This window comes from Mytilus edulis, chromosome 5 (genome assembly GCF_963676685.1).
Source record: "Mytilus edulis chromosome 5, xbMytEdul2.2, whole genome shotgun sequence".
NCBI classification, from domain to species: domain Eukaryota; kingdom Metazoa; phylum Mollusca; class Bivalvia; order Mytilida; family Mytilidae; genus Mytilus; species Mytilus edulis.
The window spans coordinates 77819894-77838718 of NC_092348.1; the positions used below are offsets into that span (position 1 = coordinate 77819894).

Here is an 18825-nt window from a genome sequence, read left to right on the forward strand (position 1 = left end):
TGGAGGACAATGTGATAGAAAATGATAGACAGAGTGAGGTTTGACAAATCATGTACATTTCATTTTTGTTAGATATTGTTAACGTCGATTGAGAACATTTGAGCAGTTGATGTTCCTATAACATTAATTACTTGTATGATATGAAATTCATTCTGTCTGCAATCAAGGTTTTTGAAATTTGTTTCAAATGAACAAAATCAACAAAGCGAATTATCATGTAATCAGCCAACTATTATAAATGACAGGTATAAAAATATTTTCTTGCTTTATTTATACTTGTGTTCATAGGCTCGCTTTTCGTCCTGTTTTTATAGCTCAAACAAATACATTTGTATATCTTCGACATTGGTTTTTTTTTTAATTTTCATCGAATAATGACTACCTTTTTTGGCTTAAAAAACAAAGAATTTCAAAATGGCCGCCATTCAATATGGGTAATATTTCAAAAAACTTTATTCAACAAGACAATTGGAATCAGCACTGTTATTCTATTACCCAGGTTTCATGTCAATATCTTCTCTCATATTATTTTCATAATTTTTCGACTTTCAGAGTGGGTCCATAGCTTAAAATGTTGTCCATGACATATACTATCACTATCCCAAATTTCATGCTTTTACCACAATCTGAGCAATTTTGTCAAAAATCTGCACAAATCGACTGGACTATAATGGGTACATATCAGGCTTCGGTTGCAAAAAGGAAACTTGGTTGCAAATTTTCTAAACTATCATATACATTCATTTTGGTTGTTTACAATTAAACAAATATGAAAAAATCACTTGAGAAATGTCTGAAGGCTTTTCTGGATTTACCTGCTTAAGGAATGGCGAAATTGAAGTTTAAAAGATAAGACTGTGTGATATGTGAAACTGTTGAAAAGCTTTATGACCAAAAAAAGATATACAAAATAGTCATATATAATCTGAGATTCACAATTCTTACATTTGAGAATATTTAAATAATTTTAAGACAATGAAAGCTGTTCTTCAAAAATCTTCCTGAGTTCAGGTGAAAACAAAATTGGTATTATAATAGGTAAACTATTACAAATCAATTGCTGGAAGTGATATGTGTAAAATCTTTTGATAGTTTATGGTAACCCAACATGAAGTTTTGCGATTGGATGGCATGGATCATCCTTTCAATCAGCCTGACAGATCTTCTATAAAACAATTTGTGACTTAACCTATTGGCTCTTTTATGCTATGATAGTTTTATTATTTCCAAAAGTTGCCTTTTGAGGGTGAGTAATGCAAATTAAGTGAAATGTCCAAATCGTGTATATAATTAACATCATTGTCATGTAGCTTTGTAGAAATACTGAACTAAGGTAAATTCAAAACGGAAGTCCATAATCAGATTACAAAATATTTTCAGATTTTCTAACTAGCTAAGTATAAGAAGCATCGGGTAGATTCCACTGCAGATTGACTACACCACAAGAGGAAAATTACTAGCTTGGTAGTCTAAAGTAAACACAATTTTTGACTTTGTACAAAATAATCGCATTCTTGAAGCGTTGGTTTATTAACACAATATACACGAATATATAACGAAATCATTCATAAAATATTCGAAAAAATTCATTTCATGATTTTGACATCAAGTACGTTTAAGAATACCATAGTAAAGTAACATCTATTTTCCTGAAATTGTTATCACACACTATAGACCAGTAGATGTACAATGTACAATCACAGAAACTGTTGTTAGTTTTGAAGAAAAAAAAACCCACTCTGTTTTGAGTAAAAGACTAAAAATATTCAGACGAATTTAAATATCAAAATAAAATTTATACAATTCGCTAAAATATAAATCATATGTGCATCACTGTTAAACTCGTTCTTTGGACTATTTTTTGGTGCAAATTTTGTTGACATCGTTACACGAATTTTGAAACTAGTTTTTTATCATCTTTTTAGCAATGGCATACGTTCAAACTTCAATTGTTTGAGTAAATCGTAAGTGTATACGTATTGCTGCATGTATTTAAACAGTGTATTGAGAGAAAGTGTCTTTTACAAATTTATAAATATATTAGTCAGGAAAAAGAATGAAAAATCATCTCAAAACATTTTCTTGAAATTTGTCGCCTTTTCCAACCTTATTTCATGAAATCATGCATGACGCCTACTTTCAGCCATTGAACTAAAAGTCTCAGCAAAATATAACTGTTATTTTTTTTTAGAAATAAACCCTGTCACATATACAATAATTTGCATTACTCTGTTTTGAGAAAAAGACTACACATATTCAGACGAATTTAATTATCAAAATAAAATTTATACGATTCGCCGACATATTAATTATGTGTGCATCACTCTCAAGCATCACTTTTAAATCGTTCTTTGAACTATTGTTTGGTGCAAATTTTCTTGACATCGTAACAAGAATTTTGAAACTAGTTTTCTATTATCTCTAGCAATGGCATACGTTACGTAAGTTCAACAAATCTATAGCATAGGGCGCTATCAACTAAAACAGGTAAACAAAGATTACTATCTATACTAGTAAATATATATTACTTCCTTTTTCAGGTAGGCGTTAAAATGGCGACATCGATTGATAGTCATGTCGTTGATATAACTACGTGTGCGATTTGTCTGGAGAAACTTAACGTTCCAAAGTATTTACCATGCTTACATACATTTTGCGAAAGTTGCATTCAGACGTACATATCATCCGAATTTGAGAAAGGACATAAGCAAATTATTGAATGTCCGGTATGCAGGACAAATGTTAATACACCGAATGAAAACTATTCTTCTGAGGAATGGGCCAAAGCATTACCGCTTAATTTCCTAATTGCTGGGTTGTTACAGCGGGAAAAGGTACAAAGTCCGCAAAAACATTGCATGGTATGTGAGCGAATGGAAAAGAAATCAGATGCCATATTTATATGTTTTGATTGCTCCGATTTGTTGTGTGATAACTGTTTTAAACATCACAAGGCGAACAAATATACAGCAGACCATGAAATCAATCCAATTGAACAGCTTACATCAGACAGTCATTTATTAAAATCTTTTAAAAATAAATGTTCTGAACATAAGAAAAAAGACTTAGAGCTTTATTGTGTCGATCACGATATTCCCTGCTGTTCGATGTGTGTATCGATCTATCATCGCAAGTGTGAAAAAGTTCTATCCATCGAGGATGCTGCTCGAGATTACAACGGAACAGACAAGGTAAAGGAATTGAGAACCCAGCTCGAAAAAGTAGAAGATGATATTAAAGACATAATTAAAGACCGCCAGTCTGCTATGGACAAGTTAGAAAGTCAGTATTCAGATCAGAAAAAGAAACTTGAAAATGTTTTCAGTGAGCTTGTTTCTAAGATAAATGATCTCAAAGATCGAAGAGAGGCAGAACTTCTGAAAATATACAATAAGACTAAAGAAGACATTGATACGATTCAATTGATTTTTTCAAATAAAAAGAAAAATATAGAAAACGAGAAACAAATTCTTGACGCATGCGAGAGTAAGGCATCCGATGTTCAGGTCATGGTAGAAGTTAAGAGATTAAAGCAACATCTAGAGGAACATAAGAACATGATACAAAGTAAAGCTGTTGAATTAGTTGATTATCAAATTTTGTTGCAGGGTAAAAATATTTCAGATTTGCTAGCTACAGCAGAAAATACATGCACAATATCGATGGATAAGACAAAACCTATTATAGATTTTACACGGACAGGATCCATAAAGTTGCCAGAGATATATAGTTGTAATCGATTTTCGTCGAATTCATCTATTTGGGGGTTTTCTGGAAACAACGATGCTATATGTTTTCAAGTGTCTAAAGAAATATTACTGTGTGGAATTATATCTTTTGTATGTATAGATGGCGTATCATCGTGTAAGCTGACTGCTTCTGTTAAAGATGATTCAGAAGATCTGGTTGTAGTTTCGGATACCATTGACATTAAATTAGCCGAGAATAAACAAGTCAAGATCCATTTTCCGAAACACGTTAAACTTTTAGCTAATAAAAAGTATCATGTTGTTGTAGTGATGAAAGGTCCGACATATTATGCTGGTTCAAATGGGACAACCGTAGTAGAAAGTAACGGTGTACGTTTTACTTTTGAAAATTCTCCATTAAGTAAAAATGGTACAACTATCAGCAGTGGCCAGATTCCTGGATTATTGTTTAGAAATCTTTTGTGATCAATATAAACTTTGCTCTGAAACATTATTATTCTTTAAAGAGATGTAATGTTTATTTTCAATGTGTGATTTTACGCTGAATAAAAGTGTAGAATATAGCCTCACATTATTGATAATGAAACTTTTTCAACACACATGATAGTAAAATATGTGGTTTAAGATAACGGGGGTGTTCTGTAAAAAGTAAAATAACCAAAATACCGAACAAGATACATTCAAATCAGAAAGTTCCTTAACAAATGACAAAATCGAATGCTTAAACAAATCAAACGAACGGAAAACAAATGTCATATTCCTTATTTGGTACAGAAGAGGGTCGAAAGATACTAGAGGGTCATCACAGATCGAAAACAAACGTACAACACCATGGCTAAAAAGGAAAAAGACATACAGACAAATAGTAGTACACAAGACACAACATAGTAAAACTGGAGACCAAGATACACGAACCCCACCAAAACTTGGGGTGTGGTATTATCTTTTGCAGAAAATGGTAGATTACACCTGGTTTTACAGCTAGCTCACGCTCTCGTTAAGTTGACAGCAATGTGCGAGCAAAACAAAGACATAAAGACAAAAATGTAAAACGATGGGATACAGCAGTAAAAATTGTGTTATAATTGTAATCACTATAAAACAAACAACTATATTAACAAAAGAAAAACTTATGTCATGTAGACACTCTATAGACATAGCATAAAGACAAAATGAAAGACAAAATTACAAAAAATGACGATATCACAATGACAAGATCGCGGGATATACAAGCCACTACAAAAAGATATTAACAATAATGGACTAAACAGAAAAGGTAAAAAAATATACAAAGACAAATAAAAAGAATCCTGTGACACGTCATTCACATGACATACAGTGTCAATACTTAAAATGTAGACTTCGAGACCCGCATTTTTCATTTTAAGTTGATACGGAAAGAATATTTATCACTGAACAAGATCTTGGTATCTTCCGATCAACTTTGTTTTAGAAAAAGGACGAGACGTTCTTTGACATAACCCTGGTTCATCAGCTTTTTGTTCAGACAGTTGTGACGTTTTACAAAGTCTGGTTGTAATTAAGTACAGCTAATTACAATTACATGTTTAATTACCCCAGGTCTGCAATCGATGATGTCCGCGTATTTATAGATTATAGATAGGTTACTCGTTCAACTAACTAACTCGAATAATTGAAGCCCTTATCGTGTTCGATTCTCTACACTTTGGTATTGATCAATAGTGAACGTACCATATGGACTGGATTATTCGGGTTACAGCCCAACACGAAAGTTACGTAATGGAAATATCGCTGACAACAATACACCGGAATGCCCTCACGGTCATCCGCTGTAACAATAAACTACCAGTAAAGCAAATATGAATAGGGTACGAATTTAGAGAAATAAGAATCCATAAATCATAATGATATTTCAAACTTTGGGTTTCCTATATTAATTTCAATTATAGCAAATAATTGTCCAAAACGAAACAAATGAACCATGAGTTCTTTATGGTAAAATCTAAACAAGTAATTTTTTCGAATGTTTTATGGTTGCTATCATGACTTCATTGATCGCTGTGTTCCAGATAACTACGGTTTATTTCTACGTAAGATAAACACATTCCGTCATCTTTCCTGGTTTATCACCACCCACATTTTTTTTTTGTCAAAACAAAAGAAACCCATAAGGTAAAACTAGTTGGAGCTTATAGACCTTGGTTTCTAGAGATCCGTATTTAAGTACTCATTTAACTTTGCCTGTTATCGTGCTCGAGTGTATTAAGGTAGCACAATACAAAGATTTTTCATCCCCAATCAGACATCTTCAAACTGATGTAATTCCACTCATCTTTCTTTAAATTTTATAAATGAGGTACCAAAAGAAAGAAGAAGGATTAATCTTTCAAATTGTGATAATTTCATTATGACATAACTATTACATCATTAATTGTTATGTAATTATTTGCCATATTGTGATGTCTATACTTGAATGAATTTAGCATCTTTGTTATTCATAGCATCCCAAAATATTTTATAGATTCTTGCACAACACAGTTTGACCTCCAAAACTGTGTCTCAGATTTTTCCTATTGTATTTCATTCCCTCATAATTTTTCAATGAAGTTTGCAACATCAATTCATAAGAGACCACTAAATTCAATTGGGTATAAAATTTGTTCTATTGATGTTTTTGGAAATCTGAGACACAGTTTTGGAGGTCAAGCTGTGTTGTACAAGAATATATAAAATATTTTGGGATGCTATGAACAACAAAGAAGCTAAATTCATTCAATTGTGGACATCACAATATAGCAACTAATTACATAATAATTAATTATGTAATTATTATGTCATAATGAAATTATCACAATTTGAAAGATTAATCTTCCTTCTTTCTTTTGGTACCTCATTTATAAAATATAAAGAAGGATGAAATGAATTACATCAGTTTAAAGTTGTCTGATTGGGAGTGACAAAATCTTTGTATTGTGCTACCTTAAGTATGCCGGATCTATTCAACATTTTGTACCTAATGATAAGTCTAATTTGATATGTCGCATTCCGTAAAATAAAGGGCAGGATTGTGGATCATGATAAGAAATACATGTCCTAGAATAATGTTTCAACATATGCTCCTATGCAGGCGCTGTTGGAATGTTGCAACATATAAATAGAAAACTTAAATCATCTTTTTTGTCGCAAAGTTTTGTTTTCAATCGATCCTCATCGTTCACTTCTAGATGCAAGATGTCAGACTTAACTGTCGTATTCTTTATTTCAAGTATGATGAGAGAGATGCATTCATCATATTATCAAAAAACTGAATTATTCAGTGAAAGCACATTATCGATACATCGGAAAGTGAAGTTAAAGGATACTGCCAACTTCATTTCCTTTTTCCTAAGAATTATTTTCTTGTATGAAGTCAGCTTCATATGAATAGAGGCACAAGTCGGGAAGAAGAGGATCACAGTAGGTTCTTATGGAAATACCGACAGTTTGATGAAAACGTACCCAAAAAATAAATTAAAACTTTGCTAGTATACAATGCCTGAACATCATAGGAGGGATAAATAATATCAGAAGAGGTTTGTAGATAAAACAAATAAATCAATACATGTTCAAGTTAATATCAAAATAACCACAATCATTGCACAAGCGTAAACAAAAAAAGAACCATTTATCAAACAAGAAGCTGTATTTTGTCCCGTTTGTTTGTCTGATAAGACTGTACTTGATTTCACATTATTTGTAGGTTTAACTTCTATATTGATATCCAGCGCACCTTGTTTCGTTCCCTCAGTCGTTGACACCAAGCTATTTTTCTCTGTCACCATTTTATGATTTTCTGTGGATGAAAAATACAATATTCAAAATTGAATATAGAGAGTTCATAACGATTTTCAATGGACGTAATTTAATTTTTGGAACATACATATTCCTGCTTTACTTACTGTCATAACAATTTTGAAAATATTGTAGGTATTCTTTCTTTTCAAACTTTTCAGTAGACCTCTTACATTTGTAATAGAGCTAGTCTCCTCAAAAATCGATCTTGTATCTTTCAAATTTTAATTGTTTGAGTAAATCTGAAGTGTATATATTTGTTTTGCTAAACGTATTATTGTGAATAGTATGTTTGTGTCTTCTTCAAATTTATAAATATATTAGTCTGAAAAAGATTTTATTTCAAACCATTTTACCAAAACAATTGTCACATTTTCAGACTTATTTTATTTTTCATATATGAGCTGGTATGTATGTAGTTATTCTCAAATAAAGCAGGAAACAACAGTTATTAACATACCATACTCACATGATACTGTGTTGTAAAATTTTATAACAAATATATGTGAATGTTTATTCAGGTTAGGTGTCATGCTGACCTACATATCTGACATATCAAATCCTTCTTCTCTATTTTAAGGTAATATGTGTTTATATAAGTATACCTTTTTTCTGATTTATTTACATGTTCCATGAAAACTTGTGTCGTAATATAAGTGATATGATAATGTCACACGTGCATACTTATAACATAAATTACAGTAAATTTTCGTCCATAACTTTAATATTTCTTTTATAAGAATATGCGTTTTGGGGAAAATCAAAACGATAGAATAATTTGGTTAAAACAATTTCAATGAGATGATGGGAGCTTTGTAATGACATTGACTGGCCATACAGCCCTCGTACAGTCAGTAGTTTAATTAGAATTGTCTTCCCTGGTAACAATTTTCAATTAATTCAAATTCAGTGGTTTGTGGTATTCCATTTGAGATGCCTCATCCAATATTTAGTCATTGACACACCTACTACTGATGATTTAAATAATCTGATTCTCTGCCCTCAGAGGAATATAGATAAATGATTTTTCATGGTGAAGCAATAGATTTATTTAGATGATAGTTTGGCAGTTTTTTATTTGAAATGACTCATTGATGTTAGAACCACAGTTTAAGGGACGCAGTATATTTTGCGGGAAAAAATTATTTCCAGGCGACATTTTAGCGCAGGCCTGACTTATCCGTTCATCTGTATTTTCGATAGCCCATTTTGGTTCGAAATTAGTTGGTTGAATAATACTCATCATTCTAAACCCACAAACAGTATTCTGAGCTGGCTTAATGTAAAGGTTGCTTGCATTTAAAGTTTGTTTAATCATGGAAATAACGAAATACTTTTTTTTTTTATACTATCATCAAATTGAAAACTACAACATTTAAAAAAAAATGTATAGACAAATTGCACCTCAATCTAGACAAAATAAAGAAAAGGAACAGTTCCTACTCTAATTTTATGAACCGTATTGCATAGGGGGTATATCAAGAGCCCTTTATTGCATTCTATATGACATAGATTTTAGACAATATCGGACTTAAAAAATCACCTTTTAGACTTTAGTGTTGTATTGTAATTGACTATCTTTTTTTTCATATCGATTCTATTGAAATGTATTGCTGTCGCTAAAATTTGCATTGATAATTTCACTTTTCGCTAAAAGGAGGTTTAAAATTTTGTGCTAAAATGGGTTATACGTTGGCGCTTAAAAGTCCGATTTGTTTCGCTATAATGTCCTGTCAAAGCGATAAAATGTCTATACCAAGTCAAGAATATGACAGTTGTTATCCATTCGTTTGATGTGTTTGAGCTTTTAATTTTGCCATTCAATAAGGATTTTTCCGTTTTGAATTTTCCTCGGAGTTAAGTACTTTTGTAATTTTACTTTCTAATATGTCCTTCGCCGAGTAGAATGATTGGCTGATACCTGTGCATTGACACTTGATTATCATACCTTGAATATAAATAAAACCATTTTCTTTTGGCCATGCTGGGTATGCAACTCTGGGTATTCTTATAACACAACGGTACATTCCTTCATCCTCAGAATGTACAGAACGGACTATCAATGTACTGACAGTAATGTCGCTTGTGTTTGAAGTTTCCTCCACATGGTATTTGTCATGTGATATTCCTTTGCCAAACTGTAAACCAATAGCAATACTCTTCTTTCCACTAACATACCACCACTGGATCTGAAATTAATATAATTAGTATTAAAACTTCAAACGAATACATTTTCAAGTTTTTCCCGATTTGACAAAAGTCACATAGTGTCCCATATACAAGTAATGCTGAGAGCAAGACATTGATGAATGAAAAATGTGAATCACTGTTTACTACGACTTTGATTGTTTGTTTTTTTTCTTTTCTACAAGCCGACTGTTCCTTAAAACATGTTTAACCTTAACAAGTATCCATGAAACATAATTCTGACTTTTCTAGCCAGTACAATTAATGTATTTCCTACAGATTTAAAACCGCCAAGAGTCGACTTTTACTTGTACTTTTTATTCTTGAGTTAAAGCATCTTTCCGAGTTCACGGTATATTGCCTACATTGCTGATATTTCTTTTGATTGTTACAATTTATGTTAAACTTGCTTTCATACTCACATTTGAGTCTCCTCTGTTTTTCACGGTACAGTGAAACCTGACGTCAGTCCCGGCTTCTACTGTAATGTTTTTAAGTCTTGATGCTATTTCTGGTCTAGAGTCAGCTGAACAACAAAAAGATTTTTCGTTGAATATATGGGAGAAAAGAAAAGTAAGGGCATGTTTGCGTCATCATTGTAAGTCTGATGGTGCAAAAAATACCAAAAACATTATGCAATACAGGTTTTAAACATTTGATTCGTATAACGTTAAAATAAAATTTTATAAGCGTCAATTGTCAAGAGAAGTCGCATTTACAAAAAAGATATACTGAGATAATTGCAATTTCTAACAAAGTAGTTTTTAATTTATTTGATTTAAGCTGAACAGACATTTCCTTGTATAATGTTGTAAGGTTGAAGTAATGTCTAATTATGAATAGTAAATATTAGTTTAAAAGATACCATGTTAAAAAGAGAAATGAATAATTTGTTACGGTTCGTTTTGAAAAAAAAACACAGTAACTTTCTTAAACATGGACTTCTTTTATTGGAAAGCAAATTCCAATATTTATATAATAACTCATTTACAATACGTATTCTTACCGAATGTGGTCGAAAAATATTCTAACATAAAAATAAGACAAATCCACATGGTTGTTGTTTATTGAAATGGTCATTTGATTCAATGTAGATGGTATATGTCATATATATATATTTACGGCCTTAGGACAAAACTATCTACACATCATATCTAATATGTGACGGAAACTCTGAATCAGAGATGTAATCTGGACTTTCCCTTCCACTCACTTTGTGGTTTATATTCTTAATCATATTGAGCTTTTTTCACTTTATGATAAAAATAAAACAAAAAAAACCTATATTTTCTATTATTTACTCGTGATTGATCTCAAAAACATGTTTAACCCCGCCGCATTTTTTTGTGTGTATAATTCGGAGTTAAGTATGGCGTCCATTATCACTGAACTAGTATGCATATTTGTTTCGGGGCAAGCTGAAGGACGCCTCCATTGGTTCAATAATTTCGATAAACTCAAAAGAAGAGTGCATCCACTGAAATGTCTCGCCTTCTGTACAGGCCATTGATTTTATGATGAAAGTCGTTAGGATAAAGGTTTAACTAAAACATCACAGAAACTCGGGGCAGATAAATGACGTCAGGTAGACATATACACCTTACAAATTTTGTATTCACAGAATACAATTGACTTATTGCTGATGATAATTGAAAAACAAAAACAAAAACTGAAATTGACCAATGAACCATGAAAATAGGTCAAGTTCGGATGATACCTGCCATACAGACATACCCACCTTAAAAAAATTCCATACACCAAATAAAGTTGACCTATTGCTTAAAGTACTTATACTTTAAAAAAAAAAAATACATTGACCAATGGACCAGGAAAATGAAGCCAAGGTCAGATGATACCTGCCAGACTGAAATATACCAATTACAGTCATTTTCTACATTTGAAAATGCCTGTACCAAGTCAGGAATATGACAGCTGTTGACCATTCGTCATTTGATGTGTTTTATCATTTGCTTTTGCCATTTGAATAGGGACTTTCCGTTTTGAATTTTCCTCAGAGTTCAGTATTTTTGTGATTTTTCTTTTTTTCATACACTAAATATAGTTGACCGGTTGCTTGTAGTACTTTATAAACTGACCAAACAAAAAAATCATGACATTGACCAGTGAACCATGAAAATGAGGTTAGATGAAACCTGCCAGACTGACATGTACTTATTACGGCCATTCCATACTCCACTTAGTGTAGTTGACCTACTGTGTATAGTATTTGAGAAATGGACCTAATCATGTCACTTTTACTTTGGTCACTGGTCCATGAAATAGGGTCGAAAGTCAGATTAACCCTGTCTAACAGATATGTAGACTTTGCAAGGAACGTATATACCAAATATAATTTAATGTACCCTTTTAATTGACAAATTCACGATACAAAAAAAAAACTCATTTTTTTTCAAGCTGTCGCTAAACTATGAACATGAGGTTAAGGACAAAACCATATGACAGAACGAAACTCAGTAACATAAGGTTATGTATCTGCATACAAAGGTGTGAAGCATTACGGACTTTTACCATCTGAAATATAAAGCTTTTAACAAATAGTTTACACCGCCGCTGCGGATAGAAATACATTATGTCTCGCATACCGCGACTTATGACACAGGCCAGACAATTACAAGAAACTCGTTTCATATGACTTTTAATTTTTTTAACATAGAAAATAACTAGATATAAAACTGATATTATATTATGACACATTTAACACAAATAAAATGATGATATTTACATATATACAAATGATAATAAAAATGGAATGTTTTCAAAATTCAATATATGTATTAAATGTTTCTTTTCTGAATGGTATTCTAATTATCTATTCCCGGTTTGATTGGTTAAAGGGGCACTAGCTGCCAAATTATGTTCATCGATTTGACTCAAATTCTCATATTTTATTTACAACAATGTAAAACATTTTTCCAAACTATCAAAAGTATAAAAAATAAACAATTTACAGGACATGGTCTCAATAAGATGTAGCTTCGTTTTCGTGAATTTTAGCCAAGACGCCATCTAATTTACTATCGAGTTGACCTTCTATGACCAATATAAACATAAAATTAGATATAAATAGATTAAACAACTCGTGCAATTGGATTTTTATAGGTCTGTTAAATTTTGTATTATAGATTAAAAATGTATGTTCATCGTCGTTTTTACCTTTACAAGAATGATTTTTTGTGGATCGAATCAGTCAATCAAATTATTTACCTTTGTTTCACTTTCAATGTTGACATTCTATTCCTTTAAATAACCGTACACGGACAATGCATGCGTTATTCTATATCTTTCTACGGGGTTAAATTGGAGTTCACATGAATACGGATTTAATGAGGTCGAATTATTCACTTGCAAGTGAATAATTCATCATCGATGTGTATTAGCTTAATTTGACAAAATTGAACCATTTTAGCTGATAAAAGCAAATTATTATTTCACTATTTCACTTTCATTAATGATTGAACGATTGAACCAAAAAAAAAATCATACTTTAGATTTTTATATATCTCGTAGCTAGAGCCCCTTTAATAGCAACACGTAATAACAATTATAATACCGAGTTCTTGGTCCATCTAACTATACCAAGGGAATATATACTTTAAACACATTCAAATGGTTTAAGAAGGAAATTTCTAATCCAAAATCTTTCCCGAGCAACTATGTCGGCCTTCGACCAACCCTCGTTATGGTCTATGATTGTGATGGTAAGGATTTTGAGATCAGCTTGGGCGTGACCATGTGATCTCAAATAACGACTTACGCGTGCAAGTGTAGTCACCACTATGGTCATTCATACGTTTGTTGAATGGCTGTTCTGTCTCGCTAACATACTGTATGCCACATCGACAATGAAGAAGGTATACAACATTCTTGGTTTTACAAGTTAAATTTTAAAATATAGTGTACACAGACCCAGTGGAGTGGCAAGTAAATGTTTGAGTATTTGTTGACAAGTCACTTGTTTCCTGTAACTCCGGCTTCCATACAGGACTTACAGTTTTAAGGATTTTTAAAAATTATACCAGTTTAAATTACAGGGCTCCATTCATTTGGGATGGATGTACAAGTACGCAGCCACGTTAAATTATTTTACCTTAGTAAATAAAATTTTACTTATGTTTCTTATCATTATCCAACTGCTATTTATTTGGAAGGAAGTCTCTGGTGCAATTGCTCTACCGTTGTCAATTTGAAATATTATACCAACTTTGATCGGTTAGGGTGGTGTTTGGACTGTTTTTCCACGCAGTTGTTGTAACATTTAAAATGTCGTCAATTTGTACATTTTGTTTTGTTGACACAATGAAAATACAGCAAATGACAGTGTCGCAACGGAAAAAGTGGGATGTGTGTTGTTGTTGTTGATGATCTGTTGTTGATATGTTGTTGTCGTTGTTGTGTTGTTGGGGGTTTCAGTTTCAGGCCGTAATATTCAACCGTATGTGTCGACAGATGCCAGTGATACGTACACTATACAGTGTTACCCTAATATTTAAATGGTAGCGTGATATAATCGAAGCCTAGTCACATAAATAAAAATAGATTCTGGTGAGTCTGAACAAATCCTTGTCAGTCAAAATAGACTCAAAAAGTTCGATACTGGTTTATCAAAATCTCACAACTGTAACAAGGTTATACTATGAAATTGTACAAAATCTAAACATGTCAGGCTAAACAATTTGTTTCTCCACTCTACTATAACCGCAACTCTCCTCTCTCGCATCACTGTGACCTCTCTCTACCTTATCTCATTCAATCTTTTTCTCTCTTTTATGTCACTTTGATTTGCCCTACTACAAATATGAAAATATACTTCCCCGGGTGGGACTCATAAATGCTGACGAAGGAATAATTACAAGGTTGGCAACCGCGCATTGAGTTAGCCGGGGAACCAGGCTCCATTTCAGAAATTTACTAGGGCATCATATGCAAAACATTATGGCTCACTAGTTAAACAAAGCAATCTAAATATAATAGAAATAAGAAGATGTGGTATGATTGCCAATGAGACAACCCTACATCCAAGTCCCAATGCGTAAACATTAAACAATTATAGGTTAAAGTATGGCTTCAACACGGAGCATAACGATTCATTTATTTTTCCTATCATCACTCATTTTCCTGCCATCACTTGTATCCAGTAACTCCGGCTTCCGTACTGGACTGTTACACATTTCAGGAATTTTTGAATTATACTAGTTTAAATTACAGGGTTGGCAGGGATGTATAAGTATGCAGCCACGTTCAATAATTTATTACTCATTTTTCTAATCATCAAATTACTATATATTTTGGATGTTTAGATAAGCAGTCTCTGTTGCAATTGCTCTACCGTTGTCATATTTTAAATATTATACCATTGACCTGATTAGATCGGTCAGGTTTATTGTGACTGTATTTCCACGCAGTAGTTGTAACATCTTAACTGTCGTCACCTTTCGAATTTTAGAGTTGTGCCAGTTCATATCGCAAATAACTGTTTTTCTTTTAGCATATCTTTGCGGTCTATACGTCGTGTTTGGAAATTTTAATCTTGTACAAGGGTCTCTGATGTTCGCTTTAACTGTTTTATTGTATAAATTTCAAGATTGTGATAGTATAATCATAATAGATTGGCACGATTCATTTTACATCGTGATCATACTGATGAAGGATATCTGTTATCCGAAACATTTAACATATCGTTCGTTTTATTGTTATTTTTGGTGATGTTGTACCCTTTCAGACTTGTTTTATATTATATTTTGTAATGTACTGTATCATAAATATATGATCCATCGCCCCGTAAGATTTATCGTTGACTATTATTCAGTCATTTTATATATATATTTAAGGCATGACTGTAATATTTTTTTTCTGTCTATGAAGAAATAACATAAAAAATGTGGTGCACACTGAATAACCCAAAAAATTGTGTTAAAGCATGCGGAAGAATATCTCAAGAACGTTTTGCGACAATTGCAACTCTGTAATTGTTTTTGCGGGAAAATATGAGTGCCTACTCATATTCAATCTTTTAGAAAAATCGCATTTTTACAGAAGAGTGTCCACCATGCACTTGCACTGCACTTTTATTAGAATAGTAGAATAGAATGCTATACAAATGGATGAAAATTATATATACATGTAACTGTTATTACTATACTATATATAAAAATATTAATTTTCGCGAACCATTTAGGTCACGGAAATTCCAAAATATGGCATCAGTAAGGAGAGTTGTGCAAATAATGTGAATACACAGAACCCCCATCCAAATTATCTTTAGCTAAAAGTATTCATCATTTTCTATTTTATATGTACTAACAACATTCCATTTTTCTATAATTTCGATTAAAATATTCCAAAATCTGAGTTAAAAAAAGTCAAATGCCCAAAATAAACATTGTCTGATTGGTTGAAGTACTGTGGCGTCAATGATAAGCATAGCAAGCCTCGATGTAAAGCACACGCTTCACATGAATAAGGAGAGTTTTACAAATAATGTGAATACACTGATCCTCCATCCTATTTATATTTTGCTGAAAATGTTGCAATGTTCATCATTTCTGTTTTGATTCTGCTAACAACATTCCATTTTTTCTTTAATTCCGATTTATATATGTGGAACCCGCAATAAAAATAGATGGCCTCAATGATTTAAACGCAACGCAAAAAATTCCGTTGACCCTGAATTCAACGGATCGATAATAGCATCATCACCATCAACAAAATGTTTACCGTTATCTTTGTGAAATTTCAGTTATATAGTTCTTTAATTAGAGAAATTTTGGTAAGTATTACTTATTAATGTTAAGGTCCTACTGATGTGCTCCTCTAGACCTTTTTGACGGTCCGTTTTATCCCATTTATCTCAATATTATCTCCGATGACAGTAATGTCAACCCGACCTATTCGTGTCAAAATTAAAGTGAAAATCGCATCGATTTATTGAACTAATTTCTTCTTAAACTGTGCATGCATTATTTCTGTATTATATGATAACCAATCACATTCACGTTGCATGTTTGCATGAAAATGGTCATGTATTAGTGAATTGTAAGGGCGATGCAACTTGAGGTCAGTGCGCGATCACGTGACATTATTATTTGTAAACAAATTTAAAACATGCTCCCCGCGTAACACGTGTCTGAATTATCCTTTCAAAGTGTTATGAATCTTTCAATCACTATTTTATGAAATATTTCTAGGTTTGCATATCAGTAGTCAAAGTGAATTAAACGTAGTTCTTAGTTGTGTTTTTTTTTATATAGAATTAGAAGGTAAATCTACATAAGGGGGTCTCATTGGGGGGGGGGGGGGGTGGGGGGGGGGGTTCTGATCCCAGATCCCACTTACTGTTTTGTCAGATTCCCATATCCCGCTTACACTATGTACATGAGCAATTTTCATTTTTTTGTCATTTCCGGGGTCCTGCAGAACCCCATTTCCCGTTTTCACGACAGACCTCATTTCCCGTTTTCACGACAGACCTCATTTCCCGTTTTCATGACACAATAATTTGACTTTCACGTTTCACGCTTGCGAAAAATTGTCAATATTGGTCACGCTTAGACCCAATGAGAACCACACACTAGTCAGTATTTAACTTCACCCAAAAAGATGACTCAACTTCCCTCTATATTTAAAACCTGCATACTAATTTAAATAGCATTTGCTCCCCTTGAACACTATTTGGCCCCTTCCGTGTCATTTCCCTTTAAATTTGCTGAAAAGTCATACTTTAAGTCCATTTACAGTAACGGCTAATATTTGATTTTACCATCTTAATTTCAATTTTCATATTAAACACATTTGACCATTCAATATGAGTTCCCATGTATTTTTGTCATATATGAAGGAGGTTTTAGGTCATGTTTTCCTAAACACCTTATTGCTATTTGTCTGTCTGGATTGTTAAAACCACAAAATCAAATATTGATGAATATGCAAGTTTTCAACAATCCCGGAACATTAACAAAGATGTGTGTGAGAGGGTGAAAATTACCCTTCTGATGTACTGATATTTTTAGCACCCCAAGTGAGAATCTAACTCAGGACTTTCAGCACTGTAGCCATCGGTCTTAACCACAAGATCACGAACTCACATTTGATGAACTAATTTCTTCTATATTAACTGTACGTGCATAAATTCTGTATTATTTGATAACCAATCACATTCACGTTGCATGTTTGCATGATAATGGGTTCTGTATGAGGTGAACTGTAGTGTATTGCAAAATTAATGCAAATTGTGACGTCAGTGCGCCTTCACGTGACATAATTATTTGTAACCAAACCGGCTTCTCATGTAATGTAACGGTTTATTTCGTCCTCTGTGATATTTTATCCTGAGGATAATTTGTCCCGGTAATTTTTTCCCAGGCATGGTATTTCATTTCACAGGTTGATTTTTCCCAGAGGAGTGAAAATCTATCAGATTTCTGTGTTATGCGGATAGTATGTACGGGTATATATTTGCCGTATTATATTTCACAGAACCGTGTGAAAAAGAGTCCCCATTAACTACTATGTAAGTTACTCTCAATCAATATATACCTGACTATAATTATAAAATGTTTACAAAGGTAAGCAACTGTCTAGGGCCAGGTAAGGGAGGGGAAAAATTAGTATTAGTACTATTTCGCAGAACGATAAACAGATGCCATAGACAGACCAAGGGGGTGGGGGAAATTTAGCTTATGACATATATGTAAGAAATCATTGAAGCTTGATGGGAGTGGGCAACCCTCTGGTCCATCAGAGCCCCCCACACCTTTTTGAAAAGTTCTGGATCTGCCACTGAGATTTGCAGGTTTTCTTAGTAAAGATACCTTAAAATATCACAAACTGTGTGCTTTCCAGACCATAGTTTACATTTTTTTTCATATTTTGCCGTGTCAAAATGACCTAAATTTAAAGGACGGTATATAGACCCAAAAATGGTATAATCACATTCTACACATCCAAGATTTTAGCAGGAAAGACTGCCATTGGAGTTTTTAACCATTGTGACTTTTTAATTTGATCTACTCCACTAATTAAAGTCGTTGAAGTAGAATATTTAATGTAGGTTTGTCCACATTTTGGTATATATTAATACATGTTTAGAAATAATGTT

General features: G+C 32.7%; 2 protein-coding genes across 2 annotated transcripts; one reads left to right on the top strand and one right to left on the bottom strand.

Moving 5' to 3' along the window:
- Positions 1-2522: 2522 nt before the first annotated feature.
- LOC139524501 (E3 ubiquitin-protein ligase TRIM56-like) lies at positions 2523-4296 on the top strand. Its single transcript, XM_071319302.1, has one exon. It carries the CDS (start codon positions 2553-2555, stop codon positions 4173-4175), a length of 1623 nt encoding a protein of 540 aa, XP_071175403.1. The 5' UTR covers positions 2523-2552; the 3' UTR covers positions 4176-4296.
- Positions 4297-7237: 2941 nt separating this feature from the next.
- Positions 7238-10823, bottom strand: LOC139524507 (uncharacterized; the record flags this gene model as incomplete). The annotated part of the gene is given in 4 exon segments (XM_071319312.1): positions 7238-7524; positions 9472-9712; positions 10133-10236; positions 10717-10823. Coding segments are annotated over 4 exon segments (621 nt in total). The 3' UTR covers positions 7238-7297.
- Positions 10824-18825: the final 8002 nt, after the last annotated feature.

Bases quoted from the DNA above. Each gene is read 5' to 3' on its own strand.
- LOC139524501 (XM_071319302.1), top strand. From the start codon at position 2,553: ATGGCGACATCGATTGATAGTCATGTCGTTGATATAACTACGTGTGCG.